The sequence below is a fragment of the Drosophila bipectinata genome, chromosome 2R (assembly GCF_030179905.1).
Source record: "Drosophila bipectinata strain 14024-0381.07 chromosome 2R, DbipHiC1v2, whole genome shotgun sequence".
NCBI lineage: Eukaryota > Metazoa > Arthropoda > Insecta > Diptera > Drosophilidae > Drosophila > Drosophila bipectinata.
This window is the reverse complement of record NC_091737.1, coordinates 22109551-22129676: the sequence shown is the minus strand read 5'-3', so window position 1 is coordinate 22129676 and position 20126 is coordinate 22109551. Positions and strand designations below refer to the sequence as shown.

The window sequence follows — 20126 nt, the reverse complement described above, 5'->3', positions numbered from 1 at the left end:
TCTAATGCAGGCCAGAGTCCTAATGAGTTGGCAGCCGTTCTATTACCCATTTTTTCCGCCTCTTTTGCGCCCCATTAGAACTGCAATTTTGTGCAAAAGTGCCGCCAATCAATTTCCAGAATACTGCCAGCTATTCTTCAGCCACATAACAAAATTAACTTTGAGACAAACTATCCGGCAAAACGAAACTGTCACTTGGCATCAGGAAAATGCACGTTGGTTTGTCAAATGGTTGCAAACTACAAGTCTAAGAATAGTACGAACTACTACGAAAAATCGAACGTCCTTGGGGGCCAAAAGTGAGCCACCAAGCCAGCCAGAAAGCAAAAACAATTTTCAGCCAAATAAGGAGCAAGCCAGCTAGGCAGCAAGAGCACATCGCGTGACAACACGAAGGCAAATGGGGAAGACTACTGATGAGCAGAACGGAGGAATGAATCCATCTGGGCAAAGGATAACCCCCATCCGGACGGAAGACGCAGCCACGCCGGATGACAGCGAAATGAGTGGAAAATTAACAAAACGCGCATAGATAAAATGCACGTGGTGGGTGGTTGGTGGGTGGTGAGCGGTGAGCGGTGGTTTTTCCCGTGTTCTTCCAAAAAAAGAAAAAGGAAAGTCTGAATAATGTATATGCAGGAACCGTGGCGGTTGTCAAATGCAAATGCAAATACAAATTTTCGGTATGTACTTGATGAAGTTTTGCGCTACAGAAGTAGCTCCCTGCTTTCTTGACAGCCGGAGGGTGGAAATTAAGGGTGATAGTGGTGCGGTGAGTTGGTGGTGCGGTGGGTGAGCACAGAGCACTCAAGTCAACTTGTTAAAAACTTCTTTGCTACTTTAGACGACCAGCCAGGCAGCCAGGCAGTGAGGCAGTCAGGCAGCCAGTCATTTCGAATGCTTTTTTGGCCACCGAAGCACCGAAGGAGGAAAGGAGAGTCCTTCTCCTGTTTACCCAAGGCGGTGTCCTCGTTCTCGTTCACGTGCTGGCATTTTGTATCGATTGTCGGGTACGGGTCCGGGAAATGGCAAAAAAAAGGTAGTTTGAGTAAAGGGACAGAAACCACGGACACGGAAGGGATAGCTATGGAAAGAAAAAGAGTCGAGGTTGAGCAGAAAATCTTATGCAAATATTATGTTTGCATTTTCCACTTTATATTTAACTTGCCTCACTTCACTTTTTGTTTTCTTTGGCCCGTTGTCGTTCTTAGCCACTTGTTATTGTTGTTAAGACAATAAAGAACTCGTCGTGGAAACTAAATTGTGGGTGTGGACTGTCACTTGCTACGATTTTAATGAATTCTATTGATTTTGCGACAGCAGGTCAACACGGCAGTTGAGTAGCAAAGTGCTTTCATGCCAAAGAGCAACTTGCCAAGTGGTCAGTGGGTGACACACAAAGTGGCAGGACGATTATTGCATAACCCGAATCGAGATTAAAAATTTAAAAGACTAATCTCTCTGTTAAATTTAATCAAAAACCGAAATGCAATTAGTAAATGCTTTTGAAAGCCACCGAGAAAACTCTCCAAAATTAAATCCTTCCCACCACTCTGGCCCAGGAAATTGCGGTGGTCCTTCGGGCGTTATTCCTCAAGTGCAATCCCCGTTGAAAGCATCCTCCGGGCCACAAAAGGCTGGATGAAAGCGCCACCTTCTCGAATCGTTCATTCCCTAGCGTGGCAGTGGCATGTTCATTATATCGGACACAAAGATAGTGCCAGGCCTAATTTACAAGCTGCCACACCACCCCCCCAGCATCGCCCACCATAATGCGCTGGCAATGAGGCTGTAGCTACACATCTCCGCCCACACTTCGAGCAGCAGCAGCTCATGGAGGCGGCGCCAAGTTCATTCAGTTTTGCCATTCATTGATGCCAGCCGGAGCAGGCAGCCAGCCAGGCAGGCAGGCAAATGGTTGCAACAAAAAACAAGCAGTGGTTGTGGCAGACTTTTGGCCTCCAAATGGAAATGGCAATACAACAGGGCGGATGAATGCTGCCGAGGATCAGCCAAAGTTGGATGAAAAAAAAAAAGTAGTGGGAAAACTCTGGCCCAACTGTCTGAGTTATTGTGGCTTTGGTCACAACTGGTACAGCTGACACTTGGTAATAGTGCGTTGGCCTGGACAGGATTCGCTGGTGGCTCAGTTTGTCGGCCTTTTGATGTGCCCCGTCTGTCTCCTTCGCTTCCAGCATCCAACAAATTGGCCCAGCCAACAACAAACGACGAGGAATGACAACGAGACAACATGCAACGGCAATGTTGACAGTGCCGCCCGGTTGTCTGGCACAAGAGACAGCCAGCCAGGCCAGCCAGGCAGTCAGGCAGCCCCTGGCCGGAGGAGCATTTAATTTCATTTTTATTCAAAGTGAAAAAATACAAATTAAGAATGGCATTTAATGCGCAACTTTGTCATGTGGAGGGGAGTGGGCGTTCGAAACAGGTGGTGTTTATTCCAAAAATAATCTATTCCACTTGACTAGGTGCTTTGATTTAATGAGTTCTGCTCTAGAGTTGGCGTGTGAATAATATTTAAGAATGTGGTTAATATTAATTATTAATTAGAGGGAAAGGGGAAAGAACAAAACTGAAAACCCAGGAAATCACGCATACGCCACGTTCAACCGCCTCTCGCAACGCTAACTTAAATATTTGGCCAAAAGGAGGCATCGGCATTTCCCAGGATCTCTCAAAAGCAATTTATTTTTCGTGTATCCTTAGAGTTTGGGTGTGAGTGTGTCTGGGTTTTGGATGCCTGTGTCTATGATAGAGATGTGTTTCGAGGGCGCAAGTGTGTGTATGTGTTTTGGGCGAGGGTGTTCATATATTTTGGGTGCCAGAGTGTGTGAATGTTTCGCTTGATGGTGCATCACTTACTGACTAGTTTAGGAAAAAAGTAGTAAAAAATGTGAACGCACTTGGTAGAATCTCACCTGTGCTCAGCGTGTAGTCCCAGCTGGTATCTGGCTCGTTCTTGTACACGTTCAATTTCTCTGGCTGTAATTAGAAATAATTCAATATCCGTTCGATTGAAAGAGTCGCATTTGATCAATTGCGATCGATCTTACCTTGGCATAATCAATTTTTAAAGTGCAGCATCCGGCATAGATGTCGGCACCGTTCAGATTCTCGCGCGCTCTTGTGGCGGCATCCAGATTATCGAACTCGACCATGGCCTGGACGCCGTTCTTTTTGAATATGACGATACGCAGAACTTGGCCATGTGGATGACAGATTTTGTGCAAGACATCCTGTGGAAAATTAAGTGAAATAAAGTTACTCTCGGTTGCTAATGATTCTTGCGAAAAGTTGCTATGGACTAAGGTTAATTGGAATTGAATGATTTGCCATTCAGTGACCACCAACCGTAAGCACTTTTGTGGACAATTTCACTTCGTTTGGCCACTAAACCAAATTTGATTTGTGTCTTTGGGTGTTTTTGTTTTTTTGGTGGCCTTCGTTTGTCTGACATAATTGGAATTTCGTGGATTCTAAGCTAAGGGAGTTCTGGCTCTATATCGGCTGTGTGAAAAGCTCAAGAACTCATTAGCATAATTTAATAAGCACTTTCCGTTGTACTATGCCAAAAGAAATTTCCCAATTAACATTCATAAATTTTCGGAAATTACGTTAATGAGTTTCGAGTGTGCCAGCCTGACTGCCTGCCTGCCAGAAGCAAAAGCCAGGGCGTGTCAAGTCTAGGCCAACAAGAATGAAATAAGAATACCTCTGGTATTCTGGAGACCAGAGTTTGGGAATTGATGGCAAATTATAATGAGCATTGGCCGTTGGCATGGAAATTTATGGAAAATTTAAGCCGCCAAATTTTCCTCAACCACGCTCCCCCAAAAACAACAAGGACTCGGCCCGAGTATCTGCCAGCGACTTCTATTTATTCATTTTACAAGAGAAATGATGGCAGTAGAGGAGGGTGTGAGGGTTGTCAGAGCCTTCTTGGCCCTTCTCGAGGGGGCCGTAATGGGTTAAATGTTCAATTTGTTTTGCCAGGCTGGGGGAGGGACGGAAATTGCCAAAGCGGCTTTGTCTTTTTTTGGCGAGAAGCAATATTTTGTTATTCATGAAATTCATCGATAAGTCCTCTGGCTCATGAAAATTTGAATCTTGTTGAAAACTTTTAATATTGATTTGCATTAGACATGAGCCAGAAAGGGAGGCACAAGGCCACTTGATTAGGCCAAGAATGCCAAGCAAGGCCTAGCTAGGAGTGAAGGATTTTTTTTGGCCTATGCAAATATTCCAGCGGGAAATTGTTTTGGGCCGACTTTTGAGACAAGGGATGAACGACTTCTGGTTATGGCATCGTCGTTAAGACGTGATAATGGCTGATGTTTCGCTATATACCACTGTATACATTATTACTTAATTATTAATGAGGATGCTGAGACAGGATGATTTTTTTCTATCTCCTGTTTGCACACACTTAACACTTGCAGTATCCTTCCATGTCCTTCCATCACCATCAACCGCAAAAGTTTTCTAATTAGTTTTTGTGTGCAAACTGCACTTTATAGTTGTGCATTCTGTTCCTGGGAAGATACAGGAAAACAAGAGTGTTGGTGGAAGGAGAAAGGGAAACGGAAGTAAGACGGAAAGTAGAACCTGAGCCCCAAAGGCAAGTGCCAGTGGATGGAAACGTTCTACGTTCTATGTTTTTTTCGCTCATTTTCATCTGGAATGACATTTTACAATTCGTTGTGAGCTGCATTTAATGCGATTTGCCAGAGGTCCTGCAGCAGGACAGCAGGACAAATGGAAAAAGTCAACATAGCTAAAGGACATGGCGTGGGAGAGAGAAATGAGAAAGAGGAGTCTCGATGGCGCACAAAATGTCTGCAATTATTGTAAATAGCGCAATCATCGAGCAAGTCAAGAGCGTCGTCGCATCCTCGAACATCATCCGGAAAAAGGAAGAACTGCTAGCAGGAGGTAGGAGGTCGGGTCAGGAAAAATTACTCCTGTTTATGAGATGAGCTTATTGAATAAATGAGGCGCGTGCTCTGGCACTTGCCACCATCCTTTCTCCCGGCTGACCATTGGGCATCTGAAAGGAAAGGATATTACGGGCGCTGCCCACTCATTGTTTGCCGGTAATTTGGCTCCATTAGCTGAATGGGAATGGAACTCCAGGGCCACACACACAAAGACTGATGAAAGCTGATTAGAGAAGGTCCTTGGGGAATTTAGGGAAAGTGTCAGGTCTCGAGTGTCCTCAATTGATAAATGACGGAGGAGAACTGCTCCAGGATGTGGCTTTTATGAGAAAATATACTATATATATTGGAATTCTGTGAGTGATAATCCCCCGGAATGAAATCTGTTCTTTATTTAGAAGAGTCGCCATAAACTAGTAACTGCATAACTGGGGGGCAAGCGCATAAAAAAGTTCAACATTTTCACGAGCTGTTGAAATTAAAAAACTAATCCACAAGAAGGCGAGAAATAAAAACTCGGGGGCAGCAAAATACACAAAAATAAAAAAATATAAAAAAGAAATCAAAAAAATAAAAACAAATAAACCGCCTCGAAATGAAAGTATTAATAAACCAGTGGGCGAGGCCGCAAGTAGAGGAGTTTCGGCGGAGTGGGTGGTGGTGGGCGTTGGGCAGTGGGTGGTGGACTGGACATGGGTGGGTGGAGCATGAAACAGTTATTTAAAAAATAAGAGCCGCGCTTGCTCGCTGCCTGGCAATACATACGTAAAATTTTATGTGCACTATAACTTGTTCGACTGGCCGTGGCGATGGTGGCCAGACCCCGAAAAGAACGCCACGGAAAAAAAGGACAACAGCCGGAGCAAAAGCGGGAAAAATAAATTAATATTTTATCTAGAGCAGAGATTCGCATGCACTGGCCACGCCCCCATTGCCTCCCTCCCCTGCCATGCATTTTGTTTTGCCGTTTTATGGCCATCATCAAAAGCGCATTAAAATTTTACTAAGGCGTCATGCCGGAGGGATGGTGGTGGCTGGAAGCCGTGGCTCCGTGGAGGAGGTGCGGTGATTGTCCAGGCGTGCTAAATATTAAATCAGAGCAATGCCAACAACAGCGCCGGGCGGCAAACATTTTAAGCTGCTTTCCGCAGGTCCATCAACGTCCTCCAACGGATATCTCCTGGCCAATGCCAAACGCCATCATAAAGGATACAATAATGCAAAAGGACAACGCCGTCGGGAAATCGCATTAAATATTAATAATAATGTGTGCTTAGTTGCGATACCAAATCATTTTGTGGTCAGCCATTGTCTTTCCACTCTCCGATTTTACGGCCCAAACAATTTAGGACAGTCCCCCTCCCTTGGATGAAACAATGAAAGCATTCCTCCCGAACTCTTCGGCCTGGAGTTGAACAGATAAAGCCACCAAACAATAAAAGTGGTCCGATTAGCTGCGGAATACTTTCGGCTCCAAGTTCGATCAATTGTTATGGTTTGCTCCGCAAGAAACTGGAAGTCATTGAACCAAAAATACAAACCCAAATCGGAGTTCATTCGCCTTGCAGTTCCCTGTTTTGGTTTCGTTCTCCCTTGTCGGATAACCGCAAAAAAATTCAACAAGTTTCTCGCTCTTCTTGTTCTCGTTTTAAAAATTGTATTTTTTTTTGCAACAGCAGCAGCATTTGAATTTCTTATTGACCCATTTCTTTGGGGCACAAACACAAGGCAACGGCAAAGGCAAAGGCCCAAACCCCAAACCCGAAAAGAACGACCGTCGACGACCAAAAGCCCATTAAAACCGGTTTCGAGTCATTTGCAACACTTTCTGGCTGCAGCTGCCACGGGGAAGGTCGATCTGCGGGGGAGAGTAAGCCTGGCCAACTGCATCCCCCCGCACCAAGTGCCGTTAGTTGTTAGCCAAAAGCGAAAAAAAAAAAAAATACGGAGGGGGAATCGCGGCCCTTGAGAGGCAAGTAAGTTTCAACAACTGGAAAGACGGGTTCTTCGAGAGCATTTCCTTTGAAGAGAAATGAGTCGAGTCGTTAGAGAGTCGAGTCGAGTCGAGTTGGAAGGAAAACAAAAGAAATTAAATCCTGGCGAAAGCAAAGTAAATACCAAGTCGGATTTGCAATTTTTTGCACTGATTTCGATTCGATTATTTGGACAGTAAATATTTGGAGAGCCAGGGCCAGGAAAAATATCGCCAGAAATTAATAAACTGCATAATGCATTCACCGGAGCAGTGTGTCAACATAGGTGTGATATTTTTAATAATACAACAAATGTAAATATAATATTATGCCAAAAAAAAGAAACGCAAATGTCATCACACCGAGTAAAAATTGTTTACAAATATTTTGCTATCATTTCGATTTCCATTAACATTTTCCATTTCTACTGGCATGCCATTGGCGTGCAAACAACTCCCGGATGGGATGGCAAAAATTAGCATAATACAAATTATCAAAATTGAAAAATCGCAGAGGCATAAAATATGCATAAATTCACAAATGGAAGAGCTGTGAGATGGCGATGGCGTGCCTGAAGCGCGCGGTTGAGTGGAAAATAGGCAAAAAGAAAAAAAATTACGACGAGAAAAGCGCGGAAAAGCAAATTGGAAAATTTTTGTGTGAAAGTGACCGACCGAGCGAGACAGCAAAAAGCTGAGATGGTGCGACACTTCCGGCCAAATGCAAATGAGTCTAAAAGATGAGGGGCGGCGGCCAAGATTTGGCCATAAAATATTGTCATTAACATTAATTGAGGAGGCCGGTTGCCAAGAAAAGGAAGGTGCTTCAAGGACCATTGATGCCTCAATCAAGTGCCTGGCTAATGGCTAGAAATGTGAGTTGTCAAAAGGTATCCTTAAAGACCAGGATAGCAATTTTGTGTTTCAATTACCCAGAAATCGTTTTTAAAGAAACTGTCCCAGGCCCAGGCCAGGCTGGTTGTTATCGCACCTTTACCCGGGACTTAAGTGGCCATTGCCGAGTCGGAGAAGAGGCTGCTAATTTTTTTCAAGCACCTCCCCCTGCCGGCAGCTCTTCAGTTTCAGTTTTACAACCAATAAAAAGAATTTTATGACCACAAACATTAAAATGTTCAAATTGAAAATAAGCACAAAACAAAACAGAACACGGCACAACACACAAAAGCAACAAAGGCGAAACATGAAAGGAGAGTGCCTCCTGCCAGCCGGGAACCGGGAACTGGGAACTGGGAGCTGGGAGCAGGGATCTGGGAGCTGAAGCTACATTTTAAACCAAATTTATGTGGCACAAAGGCAGTGAGCGTTGAAAGGCAACGGAAGTTGGCCAAGGGGTGCCAGGGAGGTAGATCCATAAAGGAGATCCCAAGGTGGCGGTAAGGTTACCAGAGGGGCATCTCCTGTCAGTTGCCAAACAAAAGTCCAAAGACGACGATGGCGGATGTGTGTGTGTGTGTGTATGCGTTTGAAGTTGGCCAGGCCAACAGGCTAACGCCCAAAAAGGGGGGAGGAGACGAGTAGCCAGGACGAAAATGCCAAAGGAACAACAAGACAATGCTGGGAAATTACCAAAGCACAGAAGCCAATTCGAGCATGAAAATGTAAACAAGGAGAGAGGTTAGAGCCATGTTTAAAAAAAGCAGAGAAACAAAATCCAGAACTTAAGGAGGAGAGAATCCTGGCGAAAATGTGTGTCGCATTTGGTTTGGGGAGAAGGCCTGTGGCATGTACAACGGGGCGTATGAAAAAAAAAATCAGCAACAGCCGCCGCCATGCCTTGCCACAGCAAGGTAACACAGGCAACAAAATCAACAGTTAGCCAATGAGCCTGAAAGTGGCAGAGAGGATGAAAAAGCGGGAAAAACAACAACCCGTTACAACAACCTGGAGGGGCCCAAGTTGTTTTGAAGGGAAAACCCAGCCGGGATGGAGATGGAGATGGGATGTAACGACTTTGGATGGTGGTGGTGGTGGTGCGGCAGGTGGATGCGATGGTATGCCTGGCTGGCGGATTGGTGCCAGAAGTTGCACAAGACAATTATAAACGTAATGGCAACAACAGTTAGCCAACAAGCCCGAAGACCAGCAGCCGGCAACAAAGGCAGAGTGGATGGCAAAAGTATCGTTAGTGAGCGAACAGAACCAGCAGCACCGGCAGCTGAACGCATAAATTCTGTTTAACAATGCCAGAGACAATGGGGAAAAGGGGCAGCTAGAATGGAGCTCTGGTGGTGCTCTGGGTGGTTCTCAGGGTGGTTCTCAGGGTGGTGCTGATGGAGCCGTGGAAAACCCAAGAAAAACTCAGGGAAAACAGGTAAGAGCAATGAAGACGCAGCACTGTGGTGAACATCGCGTAGGTGTTCCGTCCCCTTCGGTCGGTCGTTAGGCTAAAAAGCTAACGCAGATAATGTTCGTCCAGGTACGGCTCACCCACCACCCACACCACCCAAGCCACCCCATTTCCCCCCTTTATATAGGAAAATGTTGCATTAGAAGAAATGAAAGTGGTGGCAGGGTTGTAACTGTGTCAGGGTTGCAAAGGATTGCAAAGGAAATTAAAAGGGGATTGGAAAAGATGTTTCGGGCCAAAGTCAAAGACTCGAAGGGAAATGGGAAACAGCCAGCACCAAGAACCCAACACCCAGCAGCAACAACAGCCAATTCTCAAAAGAAAATTGCACAAGCTGAAATTATTTTTTTCCTTATCTGGCGAGCCAAATTGAAAAAAGGGTTAGAACCATTAAAACATGACTCGGATGTAATGGACGATAAGCCAAAATTTTTTCATTCTACGATGCAATTAAGTTTTTATGTCAAGAAACTTAAAAAAGGGAGTGATTGCGGCAATAAAATACTTGGGGATATTACTTCCGGAGCGGATGTTCTATGGATACGATCTAAAAGATACATCCATCACTGTAAACCCTATACGGGTTTACAAAAAAAAAAAAAAAAAAAAAAAAAAAAATCTTAAAAATATTTTGTCTCAGGATTTTGATGCAGAATGGTGGCAAATCGATCCAGAAATCGTTTAAGGTACTCCGCTTGAGAATCGGATGAGAATTGGCAAAGATATAGCCATCACTGTGGACCCTATAGGGGAAAACCCCATTTTCAAGGGATCCCATCAGGAAAAATGGACAAAAAATCTTAAAAATATTTTGTCTCAGGATTTCGATGCAGAATGGTGGCAAATCGATCCAGAAATCGTTTAAGGTACTCCGCTTGAGAATCGGATGAGAATTGGCAAAGATATAGCCATCACTGTGGGCCCTATAGGGGAAAACCCCATTTTCAAGGGATCCCATCAGGAAAAATGGACAAAAAATCTTAAAAATATTTTGTCTCAGGATTTCGATGCAGAATGGTGGCAAATCGATCCAGAAATCGTTTAAGGTACTCCGCTTGAGAATCGGATGAGAATTGGCAAAGATATAGCCATCACTGTGGGCCCTATAGGGGAAAACCCCATTTTCAAGGGATCCCATCAGGAAAAATGGACAAAAAATCTTAAAAATGTTTTGTCTCAGGATTTTGATGCAGAATGGTGGCAAATCGATCCAGAAATCGTTTAAGGTACTCCGCTTGAGAATCGGATGAGAATTGGCGAAGATATAGCCATCACTGTGGGCCCTATAGGGGAAAATTCCATTTTCAAGGCATCCTATCAGAAAAATGGACAAAAAATCGAAAAAATATTTTGTCTCAGGATTTTGATGCAGAACGGTGGCAAATCGATCCAGAAATCGTTTAAGGTACTCCGCTTGAGAATCGGATGAGAGTTGGCGAAGATATAGCCATCACTGTGGGCCCTATAGGGGAAACCCCATTTTCAAGGGATCCCATCAGAAAAATGGACAAAAAATCGAAAAAATATTTTGTCTCAGGATTTTGATGCAGAATGGTGGCAAATCGACCCAGAAATCGTTTAAGGTACTCCACTTGAGAATCGGATAAGAATTGGGGAAGATATAGCCATCACTGTGGGCCCTATAGGGGAAAACCACATTTTCAAGGCACCCTATAGGGGAAAAGCCCCCTTTTCAAGCGCAAGGGTATATCACTTCGGATTCGCCCGAAGTTAGCTTTCCTCTCTTGTTAAGGATTTTCTTGTTTTTTTTCCACCTTTATTTAGCACCTGCACCTTATGCAATTGTGGCAGTAACTTCTTTCTTCGTCCCGCGATTACTGGAGGAGAAATTAGCAGGCAAACACGAGCAAAAGAAATAAATAAGAGGAACGACAGGCAGACACGAAGAAGGCGAGTGGAGGCGGCAGTAAAAAAGGATAAACTGGGCGGGGCAATAGAAGGTTGAAGGTGGAAGATGGACGGTGGGGTGGTGCGCTGTTTGTGTGGAGTGGGTGGTTGGATGGGTGGAGTGGCTCAGCCACACAAGCGACGTGCTCCCAACACTTCTTGAGTAATTCATGGAAAGGTCGTAAAAGTCGAGTCAAAGTAATTATGCGAGAGTCGGTGGGTGGGTGGTAAGGAGGAAGCCCAGGTCCTGGATTCAGGATTCAGGATTCCGGATCCAGAGTCATTTGGGTTGTATGCAAGAGTTGTTAAGACAAATACACACACACACTACGAATACATGCAAACAAACATCCTGTGAGTTGCGTTAATTGAGTGGGCTGCGCATGTGGGCGGCGAATCCTGATGAAAGGACGAGCCAAGGCATGGTATGTGGGCGCGTTAAAGTGGCAGCAGTTGCTGCCAACCTCTCCCCCAACTTTCCACCTAGGCATTCACCGGCAAGTGGCAAAAGCCACAGAAGTATGCAACAATTTTCAGGCAAAATCCAAAAGAAAGAGCCGCGAAGAGAGCGAAGCGGATTTAACCCCACCACCTACCACCCAGAACTGCCGCCTGCCACCTGCGAAAAGGTGTAATGAATGTACCCGAGGCACTGCCTCTCTATATATAAACCATTACAATTCGCCTTTAATTGCTGAAAGCCCACAAATTACAGAAAGGAAGACGGATGGGCTAATGAAACATGCGGGTTTGCAAGGCAAACGGAAGAGAACGCCCAGGGAATGCATTGAAATTGCGCGATTCCCAGGATACTTATTTGCATTTGAATCCAGCAAAGGATAATGGTTAGAATTAATGCGTGCCAAGGATTTGGGGCTCATAAATTTCAAGGAACTAGCTAGAGGCTATTGAAGAGGCTTTAAAGGCTCCTCAAGGAATGCCCTATCCAGCAACAGATAATGAACTCGATATCCATTTCAGAGCCCTATTAGAATCCTATCCAGTATTTAATTTTCCGAAATCGGATACCCACAAATAACATACAACATTGACATCGATTCCACATCAAATCGAACGGCAATTTCCCATTGAGAGAGCCCAGCAAACGGAAATAATTACATGCCGTCTGATTAACCATTGGATATTAGTTGCATTTTGTGCAATTAGAAGGACTTGCCACAACAGGCTCAAGGATATACTGATATGCAGATATTCCGTTGCATAAATGCCACTGAAGCGTACTCTATTGACATTAATTGAATGAACCAATATGGACAGTTAGTTATTGAAACATGTCAGGCTAAAAGGGTAAGTGGGTGGCTGGCAGCTGGTGGGTGGATGATGGGTGGTTGCCTTGGCCGAGTGGGCTTGCAGTTGGCTAAGCAAACATGTCATTCAACGCGCGGCTTGGACAAATGAGCAGAGCACCCATCGATGACGAATGTTGGCTGCCAACTTGATTCCCCAAAGGAGGAGGAAGGGTAAGCCCTCCCCCTCCCTACAGAAATTGCCATGACACTTGACATTTGACAGAAAAACGAATAAACAGGCCGGGCCATCATGCTGCTCTCCTTCGTTCACAAAAAATTGTTGTGAAGCGTGCTTCAGATTTGACATATTGGATTGCTGCAAACGAAAGCCGATTTCAATTCGACAGATACATCCTCCTCCTGCTCCTGTTCCAGCTCCTGCTCCTGCCCAGACCCCTTTCCTGTTTCCTCGATTCCTGCGGCTGTCTTTGTGTGCTTATGCTAATGCGCGTAAAAAGCATGCAAATTTCTTTCGGCATGGAATAAATCTGGGGAAAATTAAAGGACGGCGATTGAATTGGTTCACATGCTTCACAGACTCCTATTCTTTCTTTTTTTTGCGTTTATTTCTTTTTCCCCGTCCAAGGGTCCTGTGCCGCCACCCGAACAACGCCCCAATGGACATCCTGCGGTGAGAGCTGCCAGGTCCACGATTCATTTCCACGCCGCATATATGAATATAAATGCAGCATCACCAGCCAGCCAGCCACGCAGCCATCCTGCCAGGCAGCCCCTTGTTTTTGTGTCGTTTGGAAAAAAAGCCTCACACAGAAATTGAGTTATAATATGGTCAGAAAGAGAGCAAGAGAGAGCTATGTAGTATCATCCTTGTCGTTTTATGTGCATGTATAGCATACATTTCGGGGGCGTGTGCATCATTTAGCCTCGGTGTTTGTCAGTGGGCGGGCGGGCATTGGGCAAAAATGGCAAAATGGCCAACAAAAACACTAGTACAACAATGCCAAACGCTAAATAAACTATGCAAGAAATTTATGCAAATTTTATACAATGCTCAAGCATTTAAAAATGACTACCTAGACCATTGCGCATGCCACAAAATGCGGGGGAATTGTTCCCCCAAAATGGTTGAATAGTGGTTGTGTGGTTGCTGTTGGCCTGTCTATCTGCATGAAGCTTATAGCCCTGGTCCAAAACTGATTACTGAAAGCCACAGGCAAATGGGATTTCAAATACTGATTGCAAAAAAAGGGGAAATTTCCAAAAAGGAAAAAGAGAAATAGTAAATAATGGCAAGGAAAAGCGTGTTAAGCAGAAATGTTATACGGATTTGAGCATAAAAGTAAAGAAAAGTAAAGAATATTGTAAAGCTTGTTAAATTCTTTAATATCCTTTAAACTAATAATTACTGAGACCATAATAAATGACAAGCTGCCAGTCGCTGCTCCCAAAACAAACTGCCTCAACTTTATCTTCGATGAAAAGCTGAAGGAACTGGAGTGTGGGTGGCCCTTTCTTTTCCTCGCATTGTTGTGTTTTCCCGTGCTGACCAAGTCAAAATATTGCATTGGTCAACTATTGTGAACTGCGGTCGGCTGGCCCGGAACTTGCAGCCGCCTTCTGGAGCGACCCAGCACCTCGAAAACCGCGCTTGCAACTGCGGTTCTCGACAATTTGTGTTGCATTGTTTGAAATTTTCGAGCAGTGTTCTGCGAAAGCAACTTTGCGGTGGGCGGTGGACTTGCTCTTTTTTTGTCGAAATGTTAAAACAAATGTTGCTTTAATGCTGCGGTCAGCTGCCGGCCAACAGACTCTGACTGACTGACTGACGTCGGTTCCCTTTTGGCAATTTCCGGACAACTACAGCCGAATCCCGGGCTAATGTGATTGCAGAATGGCGTGTTTCCGGTTGCACCAGATCTCCTCTTCCTTTGGCCAGACTTGCAAGTCACTCACAAATTGATTAAAACAAAGGATTCAGACAATCCAGACAATTCAGACAATCAAGCCTAATGAAGACAGAGAGCCAAATTTGTTGGTTAATGCTGGTCAAAAGCGGAGAAACTTAAGTGGCAAGGAAGAAACTTTTAGCCTCAGAAACTCACAAAAGTCAGGAAATAAGCCAGAAGACTAAAGTCGCATAGAATAATAAACTCTGTTCAGGATTAATTGTTTGCATAATCAAGCATTTGCCTTTGAGTTTGCCTCGTAGGCTGTACGGTTCTCTACCGATTTATATCCGAAGGGGGTTTAGTGCCGCCTGGCTGCCATCTTGCTTGATTTACGGTGCGTATACGCAATATTTATGGCACCTTCAATTAATTGTGCGTTAGATTATTTAAGTATACTTTACTTTTGGGCCCTAGCCAGCAAGCAGACCTCTTGAATTATTAGTGGGCATTAATTTTTCAGAGGCCTGGCTCGGTATTAGCATTAAGTTGCCCCATTCTGTTATGTGGCATGCACGTGTGGATTTTCTGGGTTTTAAGGTGAGGGTGACACTTTAAGCCCCCTCTTGCCTCACTAACTGATGTACTGCTATACATTTTGGGGCTACAACCTAGTCAGATCATGTCTGATAGCATTAATACCAGTGGCCAACAGGGCTTGCAATATATATAGTTTCCATTGTGATGCATCTGCGCATAGCTACGATTTATACGCTCTGCTTGACATTTGGTTTATCAATCAGCGAACGTTCTGCATATGGCCAGAGGCTAACAGTCGCCTCCTTCTACCATTTTCCATTAATCACGGCCCATACCCTGCCCTTGGTAGCTTTGCATATCGATTTATTTTCCGCCCATATGCGACTTTGAAACTGTTGTCCAAAAATTAAGGCTGATTCGATGTTGCTGCTGATGCTGATGATGCTGCTGCCAGGAGCAGGCCTCCGCACATATGCACCAGTGGTACCATTTCGCATCATTTATTTCAATCGCAACTACAATGGCCGGGATGCATTCCATTTGGCAGCGCCTGCTGGCCGCCGCATTCTCCCACTTTGCATTGTTTTGGGGCCGAGGCATAATTAAAACCGCAAATAGCTCGCGATGCTAATGATGACGATGATGATCGCTGGGCGGCCGAGCCAACAAACGATGACCAGCATCTATTATCCATTGTCTATGGGCCCTGCCACCACCAACATTGCCATCCATATCAAATAACCCTCCTTCACCCTGCCCCACGGCCAGCTATGCTGACATGTGAGCCATTGCAGCACAATGCACCTTTCTTCCACAAAAAAAAAAAATATGTTCATGCCACACTCGGTGTACAATTTCAAAATTGTAATTATGCGCCCGTTGCTAGTTAATTACACTGAACAAAAAATTATATATTCCAAATCAATATGGCAGACCACACACACATGCCGAGCCAGGCATACAGTTCAGATTGCGCATACGCCGTGTTGAACCGTTTATTAGTTTTGGATTTTCATTTGATTGCGTTATTCGGCCAATAGATTTCAACGCTTCAATTAGCAGAATTAAAATGTTTACCCTTTTGGCCGAGCTTTCAATTTTAAGCTGCACTTTTTCCCATTTTTTTTCTGGTTTTTTTTTTTTGTTTTTTGTGGCAATTATCCAGAGACCTCGAAATTTTCCAGTTCATTTTGTGACAGAGCTGCGGACTGGGGCTAAGAGGCTTAGCGGTGATGTGGGTAGGCTTTCGGGACTTATTCATTTATCAAAGTGGCATTAAATTTAGTAAAACGAATCAGTTTTAAATGGTATAATTAAACAGAATGTGCAAAAAATCAAGCTACAGTAGAGTTAAATATCTATGATGTTTCTGAGGCTACTTTTCTTGGTTATACTTTCAGCAATCAGCGAGTCCTTTGCGAGTCACTTGCCACTCATAACAGGTCTGAGCATATTTTAACCTATCTTATCCTTTTTATGTATAATCCCTCCTCTTAGCTTGTATTCATAATGATATTTGGATGAAGTGCAAACCAGTTTGTCCCAAAATCTGTTCGGATTATTTGTACAAAAACCGATGCAGTCCCAAGAAGTGTGAAGCAGGCTGCGCCTGTCCCGACGGCTGGTTGAGGAAGGGCAGCGATATGGGCTACTGTATTCCAAAGCACAAATGTGAGCGCTGGATAATAAACTGAATATTTAGTTGCTTTTTAGGCGTTGGCCCTGAAAGTACAGTGTAATTCTTCATTTTTCTTGGAATTTTTTTTCAAAGCCCTGCCATTTGCATGTCTGAATTTCTAGGATTGTGTTGACTTGCAGTTGACAACTTAATGAATTTAGCTTTTCCGCCGAGAACGTTCATAAATCTAAACTCCGCCCAGATCGCTGCTGGGGAAGGGCATTACTTTAACCCCAATACGTGCTGATATTCAGATGCAGTCCGATGATACGAGTATTACATAAGCCCTTCGCGCTGGCGGAGCATTATGAGAAAACTTTTCAAAACGAAAATAACCCACAAAAAAATGTCCGTTACGTGCTCCATAAAATGTCTGGAAGTCTCCCTTCTGCCATACCAGGTCCAACACACAAAAAAAATAAACATATATTTTAGTGGCCGAATTTCTTGAGGGTTTTTCTGGAAGTTTTCTGGGTGAAGTACCGCCAACAAGCAGCAGAACAGCAACAACAATAGCGTCAACTAGAAGCGGAAGCATCGAAGTGCGATTGAGGTGGAAAGTCAAGTGTTTGGTTCCGAGGTCCTGTTCGCCATCTTGCCTCCAAAAGAAGGCCAAAAAGTAGTGTGTAATTTGGTTTTATGCTTTATCGCCTGCTTGATTTTTATTATGATTATTATCGTGGGAATTACGATGCAACTTTCCCTTATAGGGGAAGAAACTTTTTTGATTGCTGGGCCCCCTAAGGAGTGTGTGTGTGTGTTTGAGATTCTCTAGTGATTTATTGGAGAAGCAACGATGATGAGGCGCAGTTTATATCCTGATCTTTATTTGATGGTTTAATACGGCCCAGTTGTGTGTTATTTTAGTGTGCATGTTTAGAGGAAATGCCATAACGCAATTTCCTCAAGTACGAACTAAATAAACTGCCGTGTTTAGCCAACATAAATGCTTATATGTAGAACTCACGCACTCTAGATATTTTTTTTGGTTCGTTAACACCACGTCAACGGGTTATTGGAACTTACCTGAAACGAAAAGAATAAATAAGGGTTATTAGTAAAAGGTTGATTAAAAGTAATGTGATTGGAAACTACCCGACCCTTTGCCATGGCGGCTTAGCCTAAACGAGACATCTTGCACTATGCACTCAATATCAAAGCCAAAGTATTAAGCCCTTAGAGCCTTGTTGCAATTGCTATGCAATGTTGGAAAAATGTTCAACCACAAAGCACTCAAAACCGAAAGGAAAACAAAAACAGGCATACAGTAAACCCTATCCCTGGCAGAGCCAACAAGGATATGCTCCACCTTTACCAGCCAGTATGTGTGTGTATATGCAAAATCCTGGCCAACAATGGCGGCAAGTTAAAGCCAAAACGAGGCTTAGGGCCAGAGGATGTGGCAGTGAGGGTGGGAGGCTGGAGTGATGGGCCAACGGAGCCGCTCAAAAGGCCACTAAAGAGATGTAGATCCTTCGGTGGAAAAGGGAAGTGTTTGTGTAGATATATTTAACAGCAAAGTCAAGCGCTGGCAGAGCACAAAATCCAAATTTAATGACCAAGTAAAATAGACAGCAAACGAGAGCACCAGGATACCAGACGACAAGGAGAGCAGAGCCAGAGTCAGACCCAGAGCACAGCACACTGACACGTGTCCTTATATGTGCATGTCTATGGGCAGTAGGGCTGGGGCACAACGGCTGAGGCAGTGGCAGTGGCCAGGGCGTGGCACTAATGTTAGTTGAATGTTTGCCGAGCCTTTGTTATCGGCATGCGTCTTTTTGCAATTGGATATGCCTTTTATGCCTTGGGGCTGTGTTAATGTTGACAGTGCTCGTCGGAGGAGCCAAGGACATAGCAGCAGGAGGACAGGAGTTCTAGTGGAAACTACAATCCACACAACCCACAAGGCAACGCCCCACAAAACGAGACCATCTATGGATGGCAGAAGGACCCTTTCGACCACGACCTCGGGCTAAAAGGCATCACCATCAGCATCAGCATCAGAGCATCAGCATCTCGACATCGACATCCACAACTTTTGATGTGCCTGTCCCGCGCGCCAGTTCATCTCCATCTCTCATAGTCCTGCCTCCCAGCCAGCCTGCCTGCCTGTCTCTTAATGTCCTGTCGGCTGTGCCTTCTCTGCCCCTCCACATATTATGGCAAATTATGACATTGACAAGTGGCCAGGAGGTGTCACATTTCTTGGTGGCCATTTTATTTTTTTGCAGCAATTTGTTGCCGGCTTGTCATACATCATGCAACACATCGTATAAACGATGGGGCAACTGACAAAGATTAATAACTGTGCCTTAAAATAGGATAGAGTTGAGCTTGGCGCACAGTGTTTTTGTAACAGTGTACAAACCGAAAAACCTTGTACAAATCTAGAAGCCTTTGGCGAATGTCTTTTTCTGCCATTTTTACTGCCTTTTTTGGCCTTTTTTTTTTTTAAGTTGGCCAAGAGCCGTAAGTGCACTAGGCCGAAACTGTTGCATACTTTGCAGCGTCTTCCACTTGGGCATGTCCTTGGTTGTGTTTGTGTTTGTGCGACGTTAAATTTTATTTTCATTACAAATGCATTTGTTGTTTATGCTGCTCTCTGTATAAACTGCATCAGGACTGCAACAGAAAAAGCCTCTTCCACTTCCACATCCACTTCCCAACTATTTGCTTTGCCAGCTGCTGTTGTTTTATATTTCAGTTTAGTTTTTTTTGCTATTTCTGGTTTCTGTTTTCGGTAGCCACGTTTGCGCCATAGCTGTTGTTGATTTTGTTTTGTTTTGCATTACAAATAACTTTTTCTAATTTTTTTTTTCTTTCTTATTTGTACGTGCGAGCATTTTAACATTTCAACATTTTCATTGCGTCTCACAGGGCGAGCCAAGTGTTGAAATTTATGCGCATACATTGTTCGGTGGAGAGCGTTCATTCATGCGTTGCTGGCAGTCTCAGTTCCACTTTTTTGGAGTACTCTCCTGCCCCCAAAAGACCCCAAAAATAAAACAGGGATCCACGCCCCCAATGCAGTTGATTTCACGATTCATGCATAATTACGAGGGAATCGCAGCTCAAATAGAGCAGAGTATGCATAGATAGATTTGTATGACCTGCATATATAAATCAAACATAGAATTCCAAATGACACCCAAATATTTATGCAACAACCGACCGACCGACCAGCGAGTGCCATGTTAATCACGTTTCAGAGTCTATCTAATCCTCGGGATTTACAAACATATCCCCGAACGAAATGATAAATCACAATCAGGAGCCAGGAGCCTTTGATTCCTTGTTTAAAATTCCAAATCATGCTCTCACTAAAACCCCAGATAGAAACTTTATTCTTTTTCTCTGCGAGGAGGTTGTGGGGGAGGTCGACACATTAAACAGGATTTAGTTCTAGTAATAAACGTTCATACTCTCATTGAAAAGTTTGGCATTGAGAAAGCTTTTAACACGAAATTGCAGGAGCAGCAGCACCCTGGAAAAGTTTCGGCATTAAAAACCCCAAAAATGTTAATGCGACAAAATGTAAATTGAAT

The 20126-nt window shown here is 44.1% G+C and overlaps 2 protein-coding genes across 18 annotated transcripts in view; one reads left to right on the top strand and one right to left on the bottom strand.

The window, feature by feature from the left end:
* sm (heterogeneous nuclear ribonucleoprotein L) overlaps positions 1 to 20126 on the bottom strand; it is a 108555-nt gene that overhangs the window by 53265 nt on the left and 35164 nt on the right. For 10 of the 17 annotated variants that reach the window (XM_070278597.1, XM_070278598.1, XM_070278606.1 and 7 more), the window contains exons 4-5: positions 3072 to 3254; positions 2922 to 3000 (exon numbers count right to left, since the gene is read on the bottom strand). In XM_070278597.1, coding sequence (XP_070134698.1) covers positions 2922 to 3000; positions 3072 to 3254 — 262 coding nt within the window. The remainder of the gene's footprint in view (positions 1 to 2921; positions 3001 to 3071; positions 3255 to 20126) is intronic. The other 7 variants (XM_070278599.1, XM_070278602.1, XM_070278603.1 and 4 more) reach the window with 1 other exon arrangement.
* On the top strand, positions 16195 to 16639 carry LOC108122964 (uncharacterized). Its single transcript, XM_070278615.1, has 2 exons — positions 16195 to 16342; positions 16398 to 16639. The coding sequence occupies exons 1-2, from the start codon at positions 16261 to 16263 to the stop codon at positions 16592 to 16594; spliced, it is 279 nt and encodes a 92-aa protein (XP_070134716.1). The 5' UTR covers positions 16195 to 16260; the 3' UTR covers positions 16595 to 16639.

Excerpts from the sequence above, each read along its gene's own strand:
- LOC108122964 (XM_070278615.1), top strand. The coding sequence starts at position 16,261 with ATGATGTTTCTGAGGCTACTTTTCTTGGTTATACTTTCAGCAATCAGC. Across the intron at positions 16,343-16,397 it reads TCACTTGCCACTCATAACAG|CTTGTATTCATAATGATATT; the intron begins GTCTGAGCATAT and ends CCCTCCTCTTAG.